This window comes from Thermobia domestica, chromosome 1, assembly GCF_964235325.1.
Source record: "Thermobia domestica chromosome 1, izTheDome1.hap1.1, whole genome shotgun sequence".
Lineage (NCBI taxonomy): Eukaryota > Metazoa > Arthropoda > Insecta > Zygentoma > Lepismatidae > Thermobia > Thermobia domestica.
In genome coordinates, this window is record NC_137454.1 from 301,416,865 (window position 1) to 301,439,452 (window position 22,588).

The 22,588-nt window shown below is 37.2% G+C and overlaps 1 protein-coding gene across 6 annotated transcripts in view; it reads left to right on the top strand.

Annotated features, from left to right (window-relative positions):
• Window positions 1-22,588, top strand: part of Cyp4c3 (Cytochrome P450 4c3) — a 156,185-nt gene that overhangs the window by 44,776 nt on the left and 88,821 nt on the right. Inside the window, exon 2 of one of the 6 annotated variants that reach the window (XM_081727017.1) lies at window positions 10,066-10,181. The exons of the other annotated variants lie outside the window; for them this stretch is intronic. Within the exon in view, the coding sequence (XP_081583143.1) occupies window positions 10,066-10,181 (116 nt within the window). The remainder of the gene's footprint in view (window positions 1-10,065; window positions 10,182-22,588) is intronic. 6 annotated transcript variants of the gene reach the window in all.

The window sequence follows — 22,588 nt, forward strand, 5'->3', positions numbered from 1 at the left end:
TTCACTAAGCTGTAAGATAAAAATATTTTTTAAGATACATACATGTGTAGGTGGGTCCTTCCTTGCCTCTCCACATAATCCCCATTGAGATTCGGGCATTTGTGTTACTGTTGCAGCAATTTGACCAAAACCTTTGCAAAAGAATCAGGGCTTTGGCTATTCTGTACTCTCCTCACTTTCCGCTTCACTTGTTCATCACCAGTTGACAGGAGACCAGGTCGCTTATGTCGAACCTGATCTTTTCTTCAAAGAAACGCAATTCGAAATAAGCGACCTGGTCTCTTCTTCTTGACGATAACGCCCACCTCCACTCATAACGCAAACAAGATACAAAATTGATGAAATGGGATAGGAAGGGCCAGACCCCCCCCTAAATGTTTGCTGGCCACCTAAAAATTTTACAGTAGGCTTGCAAAAGAACTATAATATGGTGATGAACTATCATATGGTTGGATCGGGCCCCCCCTAACTTCAGCCGGCCTCCCTTAAATTTTGGGGCTGGCTACGAGCTGCCCCAATCTGCATATAGCTTCAATTTACCGCCGAGTTACTTTATTTTTTCCCTGGTCTTAAAGCCAGCATTGCAAAGTAAACGTTTCGAAACACGGAAAAGTAAAGCGAAATGTGAGGAGAGTGCTAAATAGCCAGAGTCCCCCCTTTCTTTTCAGAGTTTGGACAAATTGCTGCAACGGTGAGATAAATGCCTGAATCTTAATGGGAATTACGTGGAAGTCGTGAGCAAGGAGCCACCTACACATGTGAGTAAAGTTTACACATGTACCTTAAAAATAAATACATTACAGCTTAGGGAAATTTATATATTGAACAATCCCGTAGTATTGTTGTTTCTTTTTTAGGTTAACAATAAACTATAAATTAAATGTATAACTAATGACCAGTAACATCTGTGTAGTACTCACACCACATTGCTGAGCAAGCCATGCCTTTTTGACATTCATTGATACGGCTTTGATATGAATGCTGAGCAAACCATGGCTTTTTGACATTCATTGATACGGCTTTGATATGAATGCTGAGCAAACCATGGCTTTTTGACATTCATTGATACGGCTTTGATATGAATGCTGAGCAAACCATGGCTTTTTAACATTCATTGATACGGCTTTGATATGAATGCTGAGCAAACCATGGCTTTTTGACATTCATTGATACGGCTTTGATATGAATGCTGAGCAAACCACGGCTTTTTGACATTCATTGATACGACTTCGATATGAATGCTGAGCAAACCACGGCTTTTTGACATTCATTGATACGGCTTTGATATGAATGCTGAGCAAACCATGGCTTTTTAACATTCATTGATACGGCTTTGATATGAATGCTGAGCAAACTACGGCTTTTTGACATTCATTGATACGGCTTTGATATGAATGCTGAGCAAGCCATGGCTTTTTGACATTCATTGATACGGCTTTGATATGAATGCTGAGCAAACCATGGCTTTTTGATATTCATTAATACGGGTCTGATATGAATATGGAATAGTTTGGAAGTCTGCCGTAGTTTTGGCAATGTGAAACGCAACTCACTTGTATCTTGTTCATTGTAGCTTTGGAAATATTTACAGTATTAATAAAACTGACCAAAGCACCAAATATATATGTTAATAATACTTGTGTAACAGCTTCAGCAATCTAACATCACCTTCATCAGACACGTTATGAAAAATCAATCCTAAAATAACAACTTCAATGTCCATAAGAGTGAAAGGAGGACAAGCTTATTTTACACATCCATCTGTACAGAACGTAAATTTTTACTTAGCAGTTTTCACACCTGTTCTGAATTTTGACACCTGCCCATCTGTAGTGTTATTTACTCTTTCAGATTTTACCTTTCTGTTTTGTCCACCACTGCCTGAATCTAGTGATGGGTAAATTTCCGGGAAGATATTTTTCGGGAGTATTCCCTGGGAATATTCCCGGGAAGATTCCCAAAAATGGGAATTTTACGGGAATTTATGTACAATCACAAAGAATATCGCATCCTATTACTATATTACGATTTCAAAGTTAAATTCGTTTCTATCGCACAGTATATTATTACTGTTGTCCCCAGAGGAGTCTTTAAAATGTATATTCTGAACGGTATTATGTTATTTTATTAAATGGGTAACTGCCAGAAGACACATGTCCCGCCATTTTATCAAAATTTACGCATAAATATTTATGTTCACAATATTTGCAAGATACTGACTCATCTTTATAATTTTGCACGTAACATTGCCACACAAGACCTTTCTTCCTACCCATTTCTCGAAATTTCATGCGTTAATTCACACGTAAGAGAAGTCCGAGTACCTCTTCAGAAATTGCAGTCGGAGAGAGGAGACAGACCGACGTCTATTACTAAGGTGGTTCGGGGTGTATTAATAGTACTCATCTCTATTTCTACATAATTTCTACATTACTTTACAAAATGGTTCCTTTTCATCATTTGTAAATTAGTACTTTGCTACTTTTTAGTGCAAATGGAAATGAAACTTTTTAAAAATCATATTATTGGTTATATAAAGTACAGTCAACGAATTTTAAATTTTTTTAGCCTCCAAATTATTTAAAACTTAGAAGTAAATCATGATAAATGAAAATAAAGTAATTAGGCATATGGTTCTTATAATTTGGAAGATAAAGAAAACAAATAGATATAAATTCCTTTCTGAGAATTTATATGCCAGGGAAAAACCCGGGAATATTACCACTTTTTATTTTCCTTCCCACCGAGAATATTCCCACTGCCCATCACTACCTGAATCTCACAACACATGGATCATAAACCCGCCCATTCAATTCATTAATACATCCTTCTCATGTTTGATTTATTGATCTTCTTTCCACTTCCTTATCATATTTCTCTTTTTCCACTCCAGTCCTTAGATTCTTTTCCAATTATTTCATGCCCTCTTTCTTTAACGTGCACACTTGTTTCAAACTTGAAATCAGTTAAATAGGGTCAGATACCAGTAATCTTAAAAAAAATCCTTTCTTCTACTATGCACTAACATATTAATATGGGTTGAAAAACCACTAATTTTAGTTGGGTTCGCTTGGACATTGATGTAGAAACGCTGACGCTTTTGATCGTAACTATAATCCTCATTATTTTAGTCTTTCGCAATATTACATCACTTTATTGCGTTTTATTGTATAAGGGCGTTATATTTAACCATTGATTGATTTGGAACTTAATTATGACATTGCTACGTAAGAGGGATTAATTTCTCACCATTCACTAATGTCCTTCTACCCTTGAACTTTGCTATGCTCATATTCTGTTCAGACTTCTTCAGACCTCTGCTCTGAAATGCCACTTGCTACACAATGACAAGTTTTTTTTTTTAATTATATTTTGCCTATTCCTCATATTGAGTTTCTTTTGCTGTCTCAATCTCGCGAACAGTCAGGCTGATCCAGACAAAGGTAGTTGAGACGACGGATATTAACAAGACAATTTTTCCATCTGGACAACTATCCAAATGGATTGTCCAACCCATACATTTCACTTCTCATTGTTTTTCATAATCATTCATCATTTCAGCAAGTGAGCTTCGAGCCCATACCTAATTTGACAGAAAATGGAAACTGGTGGATAATCCTGTCATAGCGATACCCACTGTATCCTTTGTGGAGGTAGACGTACTGCATAGGGACAGCTACTCACATCATAACGACAGTAGTTCGGAAACATTCCATTCGCCAGTCAGTAAAATAGATCACATACCATGCTCAAAGCGTTATCAACGAGATAGGGCTTTCACACTTCAACACTGATCAACTTCGGATCATTGGCGAGAAATTTCTCACTTATCTGATAGCGTGTAACAACCTATTTACGCATTATTGCTCACCAATTTTGACACGAAAACTTCAGAATACAAAGTATAACTATATTCAACTCACCAAATACTATCGTCGAGCTCAGATCTCTCAAATTGTATGAACTATGTGGGATAATCATAAATCTCTACATCCATGGCTTCGACTGTTTGTAACAAATTCAGTCAAACTCCTAAACTTCCTGACCGGAGGATCAAGCAGCAGTCTTCGCCATCTTACCCACCCGCTTTCTTTGGTGTCATACTAGTTGTCCATTCCCAAACTTAACCGACAACGCGACTTTTGGGGAACTTACGGAAGAAGGGAACGAAGCTTACATTTATCGCAAACGACATCATGTTGGACCCTCACGCGTTGCTCAGCCAGCACCAATCCACTGTGAACTCTGTTAAGAACGTAACCACACAACCACCACCAACTGCAGAAATATTCTGAAATTTAGATACTGTGCTAGATTACATTCAACACAAACATTTCCAAATATGCAACGTCCGCCACAGTGCTCTGTTTGCCCTTAGGAATATCCCTATTTATGACTTTAAGTTTCAAAATCTACTCGCTCCTTCACCGGATAAATCTCATTTGGTGCTTGGACTTGGTAGTCACAGCGATCAGCTATCCGATTCTATTCCTCCACCGGACGAACTAACTAATAATCAGCCTGTTACAGTCATTCAACTTATTCAATTCATCACATGAATGCTTCGAAACGTACATCTTTTCACCCCCACAAGTCCTACAACAAGTACAATATACTTCCCGCTGCATATTCCATGTAACCTACACATATCACTGAATTCATTTTCAAACAATCCGTATGAGATTACACTTGTTTATTATTATTTTATTATTTTTCTGAATATCAGTTCTCTCAACCAACATACAAATCTCTTTTCGAAGATCTTCTCAAGGTGCATTCTTCAGCGTTTTTACTGAACGAAATGCACATAATGCAGGTATGTGTTATAAGTTTCCAGGATATCAGATCCTGCGAACAAACAATCAAGCATCAGTCCGATGTGCCAATGATGGAGTTATAATTGGGTTTACTTCTCACTTACCCTATAATAATTTACAAGCTCCTATCCAAAATCTTACAGAATATCTTATTACAACAGTTTGTTTCAAGGCTCTCTACATCATCTTGGCGACCATCAACCTTGTCCCCGATCGTACAATGTCATACACTTTTATTCAGTATATTGCAAACAACTATTACCATTTCATGATAATGGCTTATATCCTGGACCTACTTACCAGTTGCCAGAAGGGTAGATTGAAGAACTTCCTGGCGCCCTGCACAAGCTTCTTAAATTAACATGTCCTCTCTCAGATAGCACGTTCAATGTCGTCATCACATCTACTACCATCGCAGATAAGTGTCGTCTCGATTCCTAGACTCTCTTGATAGCGACCATCTTCCTGGAAAATTAACTATCAAACACTCTTTTCATGACCGCTGATCTGTGAATCTTCCACTTAAGGAAGTTTCTAGATTTGATAAAGGTAACTGAAATAACCACAGAATCCATCTTACTTCTAAACTTGAAAATTTTGAACCACAACCACTGAAGATGAACTGTACTCGGGTCTCGAAACTATTTCCTCTTCTATGCATGCTATTTATCGGCATTGACAGATAACAGAACTTCAGCAAAACCATCAATCAACATAACACAGCATTCGCAAATACATCCATGGCATCCCCGACATCCATGGCATCCATGACATCCTCATTATCTTTGCATAACAATCGTTCTTGATAATTTTACAGAGACTATATGTACACGAAGAACGATGAGGTTCCATCTCTAAAACATTTTCAAGCGTTTTTCTCCTTATAGATCCGAACTAAACAATCCAGCTTACAGGTTTAATATTGCTTCTCCTCATCTTCAACCCAGTCTAGAGCATACCTTAACAGCTCATCACGAACTCACTACTTCAATTATAGTCCCAAAAGTCCGATAAATGACAACTCACAAACGTCACACCGCTACAGGCATGGACTATCACCAACCGGCAGATTGAAGAGAGTCTGTTTTAGCACATATTTTCACTACTACTTTTAGCACATATTTTCATTTTCATTTTACGCACCGGATTCATCCCCGCCGCCTGGAAATCTTAAAAGACTATAATGCTTCTTAAATTCAACAAGCCAGCTACATCTGTATTATATTATCATCCAATTGAATTAACTACTGCTTTCTGCAAAATTTTCGAACATATTCTTGTTAATAGGTTTCATCCACATCTTTCTCGCTATTACTTTATTTTGCTATACTAAGCAGGATTTTGCCCTCATAATGTTGCGATGAATGTGTGGAGCGATGCGGAAGAACAAAATTAAGACTGACGTGATCTGAGGAACAATAAAAGTAAATCCAGTAGTAGAAAAGGTATAAGAAAGTAGACTTCAGTGGTTTGGACATATTAGAAGATCTTCGGAATATATAGCTAACTAAGTGGATGCTATAGAGCTGACTTGGAAACAAGGGCGAGAGGACCAAATAAGAAGTGGGGAGATTGTGTGATGAACGACATGGTGCAGTATGGTTGTCACAGTTGATATGACTCAAGATAGAAATAGATGGAGAACGGCGATTTGAAAAGCCGATTCCAGCTATCTGGCAAAACGGCTTAGAAGAAGATTGGTGTTCAAGACCAGTGATTGCGATTCACTATTATCATTATCAATCATTTACACTGCTTACAGCCTTCCTGTTTACTGCCCTTCGACCTTGAGAAGGTCTTTCATAAGGTATGGCACGTTGCACTTTTCTCTAAATTGCCGTTCCGTTTATTACCATTATGTTACATTCACTTCATCTTCAACTTTCTATCCTGCTGCATTACATATACTGTATATATATCTCAGTCATCAACTCACTACAGTATCTCATTCTGTTTTTATTATTTAAGGCATTCCACAAAGTCTTTCTTTATCTCCATTTCTATATTTACTTTTTGTTGGCGATCTTCCAGTTCGCAGGAAACACAGCCTTTTCTGCTCATGCCAAAACTATTAATCAACTAAACAACTTATAGTTGCCATTTATGTTTTCGTTTATTAGTTCTCGAAATGGTGAATTCGCGTAAACTCTGAGAAGACTCCATAGTTTTTCTTGACCCTAAGCGACGGTTTCATGTACATAGGAACCCAAAACACCTGAACCTTTCTATTTCTTATACTTCCGTTAAATCTATAAAAAAAAATCAAATACCTAGTTGTCACCTTCGATATCCACTTCACATGACAACCTTACTTAGCTACTAAATCATACAGTAGACTAAAAGCTTCTCCTCCGACTTACTGCCACTCAAGCCACTACCATTCTCAAATCATTCAAGGTATTTACCCTCTCTGTCTTCTCCTATCGGTCTACTGCTCATATCGCTGCCAAACTGCACCTTCTATAATAAGCTCATGATACTCTAACGACACGCCCTGCATTTGCATATCGTGTTAAGTTACTAAATCCTACCCAAGACTTGTATGATCTCCTCCCATTTCCTCATATTCTTTCCACAGTTATCATACACCACCAAAAGACTAGATCACCCTCTTTCCCTTGATACCCTCCAGCACGACATAGATTACAATACAAAAACCTTGTCCATCCCCACTTTCGTTAATTTTCACTCTACACCATTTTTCACTCCCACAAAATCATTCTGATGAAGATATCACAGCAGCGTTTGCCATTCATTCAGACTCATACTACATCTATATATCATAAGCACAATAATCCATCTCTTCTAACAGAGCTAATCATGTGATTCTGATATGTGAGAAACTCTAGGATAGAAAGATAACATGCATATGTCTCAATAACCCTTCCCTGTACTGAGTTTTACCATCCAATCACTTCATCCTACCTTAATCTTATCATCCGTCCCCATGATTATGGCTAAAGGTCATAATGTCTATTATTGTGCTACTTGTATCTATCTATGGCAATGCTCTCTGCCAAGGGTCAATAAAGTATTCTGTTTTAATAAATCTCTTACATCATCCCGCTGTCTCCATCCCACATTTCTGTAACTCATCTTCCCGAAAAAAAGTTATATAACCCGTGTACGGGGCTAGCATGCCTTCAGCACGCTAGCGTTACTTGAAAATATATTTTGTCCTTCATTGCTAATTATGAATATTGCTTTTCTTAAATAGGAAATTCTTATCTTTTTTCACCTTGTTACGAAATATTGTTTCCTTTCCCTCTATCTTTATAGTGTTCACCATAATATGCGGTGGTTCTCTACTCTACAACTATAATGAAGGTATGAGGAAGTTTTGGTTTGGAACAGTTCCTTGGGTATTAGTTGAAAAATCACATCTTCTAGAGGTAAGAACAGGGTTCAAATGATAAGAAATAATACAAAGACATATGTACATTAATTCAAAGTGACGAAACGTAAATTCGAGATTTATAGAGAGTAAACGTTACGAAATCAGAATCTTTTATGAATCCGTTTGATATTGTGGAACTACTTCAGACTTGCAAACTATAGGGATCCACTATTGAAATTGGGTGTGATAGATCTACCACTTCCGGTTTCAATAGAAAGATGAAGGTGAAGGTGAAACCTATTTTTGGAATCCAGAATTCATATCAAGAAAACGTTACTCGCTGTCTCTTGCCGTATTTGCTTTGATCTATATCGAAAGACGGAGAAAAGTGGACGCTTATTCTTTAAGACTCATTCTATTGTGCGGTCAGACAAGGTAGTCTGATAGATAGCTGCATGTAATGTAAACATAACGAAAGGGAGGATTGTTCGCCAATTGGTTTTGCACTCTTTCACGCTGTTTTTAGGCAACCAACTGCCAGTAGTTGAGTGGTTAGATTCTCTGTCAAATATTCCACGTGGTGTACTAGGTAAACAACGAAGGGGAGAGTTGTTCGCCAATCGCTGCAGCATTTCTTCACGCTGTTTATAGGCAACCAACTGTTGCCAGTAGTTGAGTAGTTGGATCCTCTGTCAAAGATTCCAATTACAGTTACCCCACTCGTAACCAAAACCAACACCTCTCCCAAACGGACACCTTCGTAGTACGGGCAGATTTTTTGTCATGGCAAAAATATATGTAGTATTACATGACAAAACTCTTTCTTTTACAGAGACACACACACCACTTTATTCTCCACCTTACGTTTTAGTGGCCTCTTAATAACGGAGAGGAATTATTTCTGTTTCTACGTATTTGGGACAGAAAATACTTTTAGAATCTAAAAATAAATCTGTGATATGTTATGATAAAGAAAAAATATTTTCCCATAAAATACCTTTGTCATAAATCAATGAATCTGGTGAACCACTATGCACAAAAGTTACAAATTGAACTTGAGGATACATGTTCTCCTTTGTGTTCGCATTTACTTTTGGTACTATCAGTATGCGAAATGAGGGGTTTTTATAGGACATGTATGTACTTGAAGAGATCATTACCTCACATGCAATATATTTTGCACTAAATGCCTATATAAGGACATATTCCACCGATAATTTCGTTTCTTTATATAGAGATGACAGGGACGCTAAACTCAAATCTTTATATACAGAGACATTCCCTCCTCATCCCTTCAACAATTTGAATATTAAGTTCAGTACACTACAGTTCCGTCTAACTGAATTCCGATGGACCGAATCTTCGGATTAACCGAATTGCTGAAAATAAACCTTTCGTCTAGCATGACTTTTAATTCAGAACAGCAGCAATGTATACTTGATTTGCTTAACAGTTGTTTACTAAAGAGTAAGTCCATTGTTATGATATGCTAGCTATACTTCTCCTTCTCCATCTATTTTTAGCACATGTACTGCACTGTACTGTAAAAGTCAAGAGACACGTAAGAGTTGAAATTACTGGGTTTAATGTGAACGTTTCATCACTAAAATCACTAAATTCCCTAAAATCAGATATATTGTGATCGATGAATGATGTCCAATTGTATTGTTGTTCATTTAAATACCTTTCGTAGTACTACATATTCAACTTTGTCAGGTGCAAGTATTGACGCTTTGCTTATCAATGTTCTTTGGGACTATATTTTGACTTTGCTTGTTTGGGAAAAATAATTTATCTTCATCCATGTCTGCTTTTCGGTTTGGAGCTTTCTTATGGCCCTATTATTCTGTTATTCCTTAATACGAACAATACCTTTCTTAAATGACCAGTTCTCTTCTTATTTCCTTCTAGTTTTATTCCGTATGATATGCGGTGGTGCCCTACTTCACAATAGAGACGAAGGCATTAGCAAGTTTTGGTTAGGAGAATCCCCTTGGGTAACACTTAGCAAATCATATCTTTTAGAGGTAAGAATTAAGATGAAAAAAAATTACCAAATGTATTATGACTAGAGCCCGGAACTTTGGCAAAATGCCTTTCTTTTAAAGATGCCTGTATCTGTATTTTTTAAAAGGAAAAAATCATTTTGTGTTGTTGTGAGCCTGTAGTGAAGTGTTTTATTTTGCCTGTTTTGCCTTTTAATAGCTTCAACAAAAATTTCAAATTATAAATGCTCATTCTCGATTAGGAGTGTTATTTTTTTTCATTGAAATGTCTGTGTAGCGTGATATCATGTTCAACAATAACATTGACTTCAGGTTCAGGTTGATTTAAAAATGCTAGCTTACAAGGGAAGTATGAATGAGCTCATATCGAAACCTACCGTAAAATTTCACTCAGATGAAGGAAGTTCCACAGAAAGACCACACACAAAAAAGCAGCTGCATTTTCGAAGTGGAATTAACCAAAATGGCAGATTGAAATGTCGCGTATCCATGTCGACAATTGCACAATACGTTCAGTACCACCCCTTCTAAACGGCCTGTTAATAATAAAAAGTCAATAATAACAATGTGGGTACATACTATACCTAAGGGGAAGTCGTATGATAAGGTGAACCTTGACAGCAGCCATCTTGAAATCCGCCATCTTGAATTCAGGTCAAGTTTTGTAAATAGGAATAGGGCAATATGATACATGATTTTGGGCTAGAATTTAAGCAGAAAAACAACGGTAGCAATAGTATTAAGATACGTGCATTTGGTAAAAATTTACAGGCATATTTATTGTGTATGTTTCCATGTGCACAATTCCCGAATGAAGCAGCTGTCCAAAAATAAGTTGTCGCTGTTGAAATGTAACTCCTACTTGATAGTTCCACAATACATTTCAATGAGGGACGAAAGAAAAGCAGAAATGAGACAGATCAGAGGAAAATTGCACATACAGCATTTAATATAACGATTTTATCAGCGATTTTGGATAAATGTTCGTATTATCTGGTCTATCTCCGCCCCTATTCAACCAATTTGGACCAAATTTGCAGACTAATCTCCTACAAGTGTGTAGCTTTGCTCAACAACATTTGGAACAAATTGGGAAAATATAGAGGGTGTTTCCTATATTTTTGTATTTTACAAATTGTGGACAGTTGCTTCATTCGGGAGTTGTTCACATGGAAACATACACAATAAATATGCCTGTAAATTTTTACTAAATGCACGTATCTTAATACTATTGCTACCATTGTTTTCCTGCTTAAATTCTACCCCAAAATCATGTATCATATTGCCCTATTCCTATTTACAAAACTTGACCTGAATTCAAGATGGCGGATTTCAAGATGGCTGGTATCAAGGTACGTACGTACGACTTCCCCTTAGGTATAGTATGTACCCACATTGTTGTTATTGACTTTTTATTATTGACAGGCCGTTTACAAGGGGTGGTACTGAACGTATTGTGCAATTGTCGACATGGATACGCGACATTTCAATCTGCCATTTTGGTTAATTCCACTTCGAAAACGCAGCTGCTTTTTTGTGTGTGGTTTTCCTGTGGGACTTCCTTCATCGGAGTGAAATTTTACAGTAGGTTTCGATATGAGCTCATTCATACTTCCCTTGTTAGACGAAAGTCGGCGAACTTTGGGATTGTAACAATTAATGCGAACAAAGGCTGTAGCGTGCTATCAGAAATAGTATCTGCGCTTGCAACAAAGAGCGGCGATTTCCTTCAAGTTGTTGTTCGCGGGGTCATTGTTTCCCCAGTCGGCATCAAAAGAAGCTGGAGCTTCTATTAAAAAAAAAGAAAGAAAGAAAGAACTAAGTTCAATCAACGAAGCATTCGAAGCAATATTCTTTATTCCAGATTCGAAAGGAGATGAAGAGATAAGAATGTTGTACCCTAAAGTAGACAAGCTAATTTCAAACACCAAAAAAATTCTGAAATCTCCTTCTCGATGTCGGATTTTTAAGGAAGTAGCGCCCGAGCTTCCTCTTCCTCCACAGCCGATTATCACGAAGTGGGGGACCTGGATTTCAGCTGCAGTGTACTATGCAAACAACCTGAAAAGGGATCCGTGCTGTGATGGAACAATTATCAGAAGAGAATACTACTTCAATTTCCGAGGTGAAAAGCTTTTGTGCTGTTCAGATCTCAGCAGTGATCTTGCATTCATTTCAGTGCATTATGGTTAGTTGTCAGAGACTATTACGAAACTAGAGAAAAGAGGTGAAACCCTTCCAACATCCTTACAGATCTTTCGGGAAACAGTTGACCAGCTAGGAAAAGTGCCGGAGGAAAAGGGACTGGCTGTTTATGAAAAGTGCAAACGTGTTGTGGCAGCTAACGAGGACTTTCAAAAAATGTTGAAACTTCGTGATGTTCTTAACGGTGAAAAGTGTGTTGATCTTGAAATGAGTCCATCTACAATAACTTTATTTATGTACGCCACAGTTACTTCAGTTGAAGTGGGAAGATCATTTTCTATTGTAAAAACCGTTCTTTCTGACAGGCGATTAAGTATGACTGTTGATAACTTAAAGAAGCATCTTGTAGTCATGTGCAACCAGCATACACTGTAAGTAACATTTTGTACACATATTCATATAACAAGAAAAATATCATGTAATTTTTTAGCATTAGCAAGTAACAACTTTTGTTTTTGCCTTTTAGTGCCTATTTGTCAAATTTTAAATGCCATTTTGCCTGCCTATTTTACACAAAATAAATGCCGAAACTTTCGGGCTCTAATTATGACATATATAGACACTTATTAATTTAATAAAAACATCTGGAAAAAGTGAATATTATTAGATTAATATGGTGTTCGATCATCTTTCAACCTCAGAACAGCTTTGATGCGACGTGGAACAGAGCCACAGAGGTTGTGAATAGTACCAACAATTGGAATATTATACTATCACCAGGTCCGAATTTAGCATTTTGGCGCCCCTAGGCCCAATAATTTTTCCGCCCCCTAGTCTGGTTAAAGTTACTTTCCTAAAAACCTTTATTAAAAAATTATATCAGGCCTATATGTTAATTGCTTAAACACCACTCCACGATGCAATTTTATCATTGCAAGTTTTTTGAGGAATTTACTTGTTTCTGGGCTTAACAAAATACCGTTAATGTATTAACAAAAGATTGGTGAACTTTAGCAACAATTATTTGTTCCAATGAACTTCAAAATCAGAATACTTTATTAGCCTGATTTTTTAAATCAATTCAAAAAGTATGTTAAATTATGGCTATTTATTTTTATTTCTAGATGTTTTTTTTTCTCTCGGCCGTGCGCCCCCTGGGAGCTTGCGCCCATAGGCCGGGGCCTATTGGAAAATCCTGCCCTGACTATCACTCAGTTCCATGAGAAAGAATGGAGGCGGAAACCTGTTCCAGATACGTATCTGCAAAACGGACCACAGATGTTCAATTATGCCTAGCTCTGGGGATTGGGCCACCATGCCGTAAACGTCGCCAATACCTAGTGTCCCACTTGCCGATAAATGTCGACCGTCCATATAGCGAAACCCCGAAGGATTGCCGTTAGTGTGCTACTGGCAGCAGGGTTTCGTCGAGTCGAACAGATATCTAGAGTCGGGGTGGTAGAAATTATCATCGCGCAGCAGGGAGGACTTTATTTTGGTTCGCGTTTATTCGATTCATCGTGGAGAACCGCGAAGGGAGCAATACGAACTATCGCCAGTCATGTGCATGTGGTTATTATTTTACATTATTTTTTCCTGACGAATTGTACCTAAAGTGAACTCCAGTGGTCAAGAGTAATCCATGCATCTCCATCATGAAGTGAAAAATCTTGAGATGAGTGCGTATAATTGTATGAATTTAGATGGCAACTGTCGCCGATCATTGAATATGGGAGAACTATGAAATAAAGTAAATAGACGCGTGTCATTTTATTATAAAATTACATGGTGAACGCATTTTTTCTAATCCCAAACGGTTATCGTCGAATATATACGGTTAACGGAGCACTATGATTGGCCAAATAAAAAGACCTCATCAATTTATCCCTCTTCAAGCGAGATTTTCTTCATCGCTTCTGTGGCGAAGTCGGAAAAACATGCGCCTAGTAGTCATAAGGTTTGTGGTTCGTGCCCACATCGAGGTATTTTTTACTGTTTTAGACTCACCTTAATGTAAAGAAAAATCACGCATGTAGACAATTTAACATATTTTGGAGGAGTAATTTTGTGGTTTATTGGCGTTTCCTCGCGTCTCTGCCGCTGGTGGTATAATTTTCAAAATGGAAGTGGGACCATCGCAGATCGTCGCTGCGGAACTGCCAATTTTTAGTGATAGGTAGCTAGTTGCCCATCCGTGGTCCACCGACGCTTACGGCACAGGGCGAACCAGGGAAGGTATTCAACTTCATCCCGATGTTCTTCAAACCACGCCGCAATAGCTTCAGTTATGTGAATGGGCACATTATCGTTTCAGAATATGGCGTTATTGCCTGGAAATGACATTCAGACTTAGGATGCATATGGTTCCCCAAAATGGCGACATAATCACGAGCAGTGAAGTGATTGGTAAGCATCAGCACAGGACCAACTGTAAAGGAGAATATTGCAGCCTACAGCATCACAGAGCCACTGCCATATTTCACAATTGGTCGAAGATATTGTGGATCACACGCTTGTTTAGGCACACGCCATATAAACACGGTTTGAAATAAGGTGAACGATGCCTCATCTGACCATATCACCATACGTTTCCAGTCATCAGCAGTCCATTTTGCATGTTTGGGGTACCATTGGTATCGTGCTAAAACATTACGGTTTCCTGTCAGCGATTTCGCCCTTGCAATTCGACCCCGTATGTTTATGTCATGTAAATCGCGGCTGATTGTGGTTGGTGACACAGGATGTAGGAAGTATTTCTTGAGTTTCTCCGTTATTTACATTGCACTCACATGATAGTTTTGAATGACAATGCGTTTTAATGCTTGTGGGGACCAGTCACTAAGAGTTTTCTTCTAACCGCTGTTCCTCTTTTCCAAAGTGTTTTTGCCGTGAGCTCTGTAGACGATCATTTTGGACACTGTTCCTCGCGACACACTTGCCACTTTCCTGACGTTCAGACCACATACCCAGAATCAACAATTTGCCTTCTTTGGAAATTAGAGGGATCCATTTTATACCATGACTGCTTACTCAATTCACTGCACATTGTTGTTCTATTGCTCCGCACATTATATAGACTTTTTCGTAACATATCACCGGTGCTGCGGTTGCCGCCTGATCATTGTCAGCCCAGGAATCGAAAGTGTTCCCGACTCCAGATACTTCCATTAAAAGGATCTGTACCATATCAGCTTACACCTAAAGCCTAAAGTATAATAAACGCTTCATGAGTTTTAGTAACACTTTAGCAAATGATTTAAGTTACAATATTTTGCTCCACGTTTATTTTTTTTTTTAAACTTGAGCAAGATAGATCCTTGACATTTGAATAAACGGAGCACACATGTTGTTGAATAGTTATTTGTGATGTAATTTAACGATCTTTGTTTTTCAGTCAATTGGTTTATACGGGAAATTAATTGTTCAGTTTTTTTTAAATTAAATGGAATTTTAATGTTTTGATTTTTCTGAGTTATTCTTCAATTCTATTTAAATGTCCGATTTCAATATTTAATAATTGAAAACAATTTCAGCAATATCAAATTCATATATAATGCAAATTCATTTTGAAAAAATTAAGGGACATTTATAATATAAAGCCCTATCAAAATGTAACACAGAATGTCCTTGATGCAGACCTTACCTGAACGGAAAAATGTGTTCAAACTTACTTTGGATTGTGCAACCTATATATGGGTGGGTTGGCTGCCAAGTGGTGTAAGTCCAAAATGCCTGTTTTACAGGAGAGCAAATTGAAAGTTCGCAACGCTTTGTAAATTCAGAAATGTATATTTCTTCAGGAAGTTACTGCTCAATAATGACTTTGATCTATAATATCGTAAGTACATTGCAAAAGTCTATTTTGCAGAAGTTGCATGTTTGTCAAAATTAGAAGTTTCAAGGTTAGGGTAGGTTAGATTAGAAGTTGCAAGATCATGATATGGCGAATGACGGTACTTTTGTGAGAAAAAAAAACTACTGTGAAAATGAAGTGGGATTAAATAATAAATTAAAGCATTATTCTTACACTCCTAATGCTGTTTGATGTTAAGAAGTACAAGAATAGAAAATCTGAGAGTAAACAATACAAATTATTTACTTCTTACATGGCTTCGTCAATTCTTCATTGTTGCGGTCAGTCTTTAAGTTCAAAAAAATGGATAGTGACAAGAGGGTATAAAATTCAGTAGGTCCAACATATCCTTTTTGTTGGCTGCTGTGTTGGATCTTCCATCAGGGTATGCTGTTTTAAGTTCATGCTGAATCAGTTGTAGTGATGGACGCCCAGCTCTGCTTCCTTTCCACAAGTCAAGCTCCTGGAATTCAACCATGTCGTTCGGTAGTTGTTTGTAGAGGATTGATAGTCCATACGTCTTATCGCACTTGATATTGGCACATTTTCAGCCAGTTGATTTCACTTCCAGCACGATTCTTTTTACCTTTTTGTGACAAACTCTTTGAGGCTCTTCACATTCAGAAAATCGACAGATTGCATTTCATACGACATCACACTCAAAACAGAAATATCTAGAAAGAGACTGCGGCAGCGCGGACTAGCGTTAGGCGGGAGAATTGGGACTTAACGCCAAGCCGCTCAGCTGCTTCGTTTGGCCGACAATCAACGAGCACCATTTGTGAGCGGAATAATGAACTAGGACTCACACTGCTTGGCGGATAAGTGTAGTTGCCTGCCTACATATGATATGTGGTGTTAATCCATTTTTCAATTTTTGTGATTTACACCACTTGGCAGCCAACCCACCCATATCTCTGCAAATCTATAGATGCATGATAGTAAAGTGAATCATGAGACACAGTAAAAGTGAAAGGAATAGATAAAATCGCTTATACGAACACAGCACCGATCATATTGCAATTTAAATTTAAAAGGTATATTTTGTTGCAGCAAGACTCTTCACACTACAAACTAACTAACGTAAGTCTCTTATTTTATGCCCAAATAAAAATCCTCTAGTTGAGGAAAACCATACAATTTCACTCCTAATGTGAAATGAATTAGTCGTTTGAGAAACTCGACTATTGACCAAAACAAATCTATTTTCATTTTATGCTTGAAATAGTATTTGCAAGAGTAAAACTAGCAATGTCAAGAGAAATTCGACTTTCTGTAGTAATTAGAAAGTGTCCATAACGGATACTGAAGCGTCAGAAAGCAAGATAAAGCAGACTAGACCAGAACTGTAGGACTCCTTGAATATTTCACATATCTGTAGGTGCGCACTCGCAAACGTACATCTGTTACATTAATCAAACATTTAATGTAACCTTCATGTGTTAAAGTGTTGTTGGTGAGTGCTAGTATGGATGTTAAAATAGTCTTGGAAACGTATACCTTCCGATGACAGCATCCTATTCATTTGATCAGATTCCAATCAACATTAAAAAAATTGAAGATTTGCAAAAGACGTAACAGTACTACAAAGCCTGTGCAGCGATTTTGGAAGATTTTTTTCTTTTGTTCTGTAACTCCTCATGAAATTCTGGAATTCAAAACTCAAGAGAACTAACGGAAACATGAGATAGACTGATACCTTGTTATATTAGGTAGAATTTCGTCAAATTTTTGAATCATGTTTTGTACGTTAATACTTAATAAAAATCATGGATAAATTCAAACCAGAAGTTTGAGTTGAGTTGAATTTCAGTTTAGCGTCCCGTTCAGCAGCGAGGCTATATGAGACGTGGACCTACTGTTTAACGTGGAATCCGAACCACATGAAACCAGAAGTTTCATTTCAAGTTTTGTCATGGGGTAGGGTGGGGACAAGAATGTCCAGCGACATGATTTTAAATTTTTTTTATTAGTACATTAGTGTACAATTTATTAAGAAAGCATATATTTATCACTTAGCAGGTAGGCAATTGCCCCCTGCCCTCCTCAAATGAAGCCCTGATTCAAAAGGTTGTTTAAACTAGTGGTGGGCACAAAAACCGGTTTTTCGGTTTTTAGAAAAACCGACACCGGTTTTTGAACATTTTCAAAAAACCGGTTCCGGGTTTTCACCGAAACCGGTTATCGGTTTTATCCAAAACCGGTTCGTTTTTTCACCTGATCCGCTTTCCGTTTTCTTCAAAACCGATTCCGTATTTTTTTTTCAAAATTTCTTCTATTTCTGACCAGAATGATGTTTCGTTGTTCTCCGGAAACCGAAGCCATTTCCACAGAAATAGTCTTCTGTGTTTTCGAAAAGTTTTCACCGAAACCAGTTTCGGTGAAAACCGAACCGGTTTTGGAGAAAACCGAAACCGGTTTCGGTGAAAAACCGAACCGGTTTTTGGAGAAAACCGAAATGGTGGTTTTTCGGGTTTCGGTTTTTATAGAAACCGGTTTTCGGTTTTTATAGAAACCGGTTTTCGGTTTTATAGAAACCGGTTTTCGGTTTTTATAAAAACCGGTTTTGCCCATCCCTAGTTTAAACTTTAATTCGCCGTGGCGTATTTGCTAATATAATGTAAAACACTATTTGTGGGAGATCCGACAGAAGAAACCCGACTAGTCCATTATTTAAACAAAAAAAGTATGCATTACAAATAATAAGAAAACATTTAATCTAATCAAAAGGCTTCAATAACCTCCTAATGAAAGGCTCAAAAATAATTTAAAGTACGAAGCAGCAAACATAAAACGTATCCAACTTTACCAAAAGTAGAATTTTATGGATAAGTCGGTTTTCTGAAATGACTAATTCAAATGTAGTGCTGAGTCTGTATGTGTATTTGAATCTGCTTTATGTAGTACGAACAGCTAACTTTCGCATTTCAAAGAAGTATTGAATATAGAATATATTTCAGTCTTGAAAAACGGGCTATATATGTCACTACGTAAACATCTAGCTAGTTCCAAAATAGATATTCATAAATGACAACAACTACCATAAACTCAATGCACTAAATATTGGGCCTATTTGATACGACTTCCAAATAAGTTCTACTTTCTATAGTACTCCACTATGCTAATTTTTTGGAAAGTAAAAAAAAAATAATATAAATAAAGAATATTATACTTAGTCTACTCAATAAAACTGTTGGTGTTGAAAAGCTTCATACTATTCTAATGTCGAATTACTTAAAGTCAGTGAAAGGAGGTAGGGTAATCATAAAAACCAATAGAGATTCAAGATCTAATTTAGTACAGATTTAACAGTAGCGTAAATTTAATATGAACTAAAAACTAGATATAATAGCTAATATCAGGTCACCTAAAAAGTATTGAGTCTCTTGCACACGAAATGGCGTTAGTGTCCCAAATCTCAGGGTATATGAGTCGAAGTGTGTTAGGCTGAACGTAATTTAACAGATGACAGTTGAACTAATTGTGCAAAACGTGTTAGAATTCCTGTGATCAGACGTAAGGTATTGCGCTGTGAAGATGACAGAACTTTCACCAAATCTGAGATACATTTTACAATCTTATTTCAATAAAAGCGCAAATAATGCGTAAACCAGTGAAGAAATTTCTGGTATTTATGAACAAGATACCTTATCAAAAGATTGTTTAGTCGCTTTCCTTTTAGAAATTTTGATGTTCAGGATGATCTTCGTAGGGGGCCACCAATCACAGAGAAAGTGGATGATATTCTGGGAAATGTCGAACAAGACTGACATTTGCCAGTTGATCATGAGAGATGAAAAGTGGATAGCCTATGACAACAATGTGCGGAAAAGGTGGTTGTCGAAACAAGAAGCCCCACAGTCTGTAGCAAAACCCATACTTACGATCGGGAAGATTATGCTGTACGTTTGGTGGGAGTAGAAGGTCATCGTGCATCACGAGCTGCTGTCGCCGGTCAGAAATATAAAGTAAGACTTCTACTGTCGCGCGACTGCAACTAGCAATTCAAAAGAAATGGCCTCAACTGGACAACGGATAGGATGTCGTATGCCACTCTGATAATGCCAGACCGCATACGGCTTTATAACCAGTCAATAATTGCGAGAACCTGTCTGGAGGTTTTAATACACCCATCCAATAGTCTGGATCTGTCACCGTTATACTGTCATTTGTTTCGGTCTCTGCAGAACTCTTCGAATGGTGTTATATTAGTTTCAAAAGAGACCTGAAAAAGCCACATTGTAACGTAAATTGTAACCACCATCTAAAATGTAACGTCCTGGGCGAGATAACACCATCTATAAATGTAACGTATATTGGGAACCACCATTTAAAATGTAATGATTAATTTATATTTTACGTTACATTCGAGCCCACAATTCGTGTAATTTTTAGGTACGTTAACACGGTCAAAATACATTAAATCAGGCACGACAACTTATATCACTATTACCTTTATTCTCCAAACTCCATTAATTATACTTTTCTTTTTCGGTTATCATAGCAACGTTTTTTAAACAAGTAACCATCTGCTGTTATGATAACTATAAATGCAGATTACACCTATAAAACCAACATATAAATCAACATATACTTTAACTATTGAGATTAAATCTTATTTCTTTCTATTTAGAATCAACAACATATATATATTCTTTTCTTCTTCTTCTTCTACACGACAGATTGTGTATTTTTGTGCACCGTTGCCCAAAACCAAGATATAAAAATAGAAGAAATTACAAAATAGATATAGGTCTACCATATCGTTGTAACATATTGGGATTCTTTGACCAGAAACTACCGAAGTTCTATAGCAATGGAATTATAGTGTGGAGTGGGTCGAGAAAAATGTTTTTCAAATTTCGTTTAAGCATGTTGAGGGGTTACAGTAGTTTGCTTGCAAAATTGCGCATTTCTTTGGTTATTTCCTTATCCTGCTTCAAGGAGGTCACGGCCGAAGGTAGGAAAAAGAACAACACTGGACGCTTTTTTTTTTACCTTGTAATATTGCTTTTTAAGGTGCGACTCGCAAGCTTTAATGTTTCTGATATGAAAATTTCATTTTTTTTCTTAAATTCATTTCCACGCTGTACAACGACGAAGACTCAAAAAACAATGTAGTTTTGTGCATGCTTTCCTTGATTTCATACGCCTTTTTAAGGATATTATTATTATTATTATTATTATTATTATTATTATTATTATTATTATTATTATTATTATTATTATTATTATTATTATTATTATTATTAGCACATCATTTCTTCATACTTCTCTAAATTAAAGAAAATAGTTTATTGACTCTTATTCGGATCGTTTCTACATCTCTTCGCCGATTTCGGATTCACCCTGAAAAACTCCGAAATCACCCAGAACTCACAATGAGGACGTGGCTGCAAATTCGTGCTACGACGATCACCCTAAAGCGTTGTTGTTCAAATAGCTGCAGTAGCTTGTTCGTCTTCACATGATACAGTTATGCTTCGTTTCAAATATTGGCATTTGCTAACGAGAGACCAGTTTTGTCCGGATGTGACTGTCTGTTCTCTCAAGTCCACATACTGCGTTCGAAGCATCCGTGACTATACGTATGATCATCTCAACGGCATGAGTGTGGCATGAAAATGACGTAGCCTAATGTTATCATATGTATTGACTATGTTTATGACATTTTCCTCTCACTGGTCTGTTGTTATCAAGTCAGCTGTGTTCCGTTATCTGGGAGAAAATTAATTGATCATGTCTGGTAAACTACTAATGTAAAGTTGATTTCGAGGACAATGAGTCCCCATAAGCCTCTTCTGTTCTGCTGTTGGCATTTCTTGATACGTCTCCATCGCAATGTCTTAATATCGCTGCTTTTGTCTGTTATAATGGATAACGAATTTCAAGACGAGCGAAGTATCCATTAACACGCAGCGATCAACGAACAACTTAGTTTATGTGTTTTTGGCGGAAACTGAACCAATTGAACTATTTTCTGTAAGTGTCTGTCACAGAACGATGGTTGTAACTTAATTTCGATCCACACAGAAGATTATATTCAAACCACGTTCTAAACCATCCAACATAATGCTACCTATTATGGTGTTGCTGACGAAATGACCGAAGGTCATTGAACAAAATGGTGCATATTTGGTTCCATAATGTAATTTCTAAACAAGAATAAATGTATTCTTAATTTTGATCTCCAAAAGTTCAATACTTTTTGGACAACTTGATATTTCTCGTGTGTTAAACTGAAGTCCAAATTTTTGGGAGCTCATCTCATGGTCTGAAGACAAATCTCCTCGTTGGGTCGACTTTAGAAAAATAAAAAGTGACTAGCGCGTGTGTTTTTGGTTCACTGAATCCCGGGTTTGGCTCCCGGTGGAAGAACATTGAAATTTGAACACATAGGGTGGTTTGAATTCTACATTAAACTGTAAGT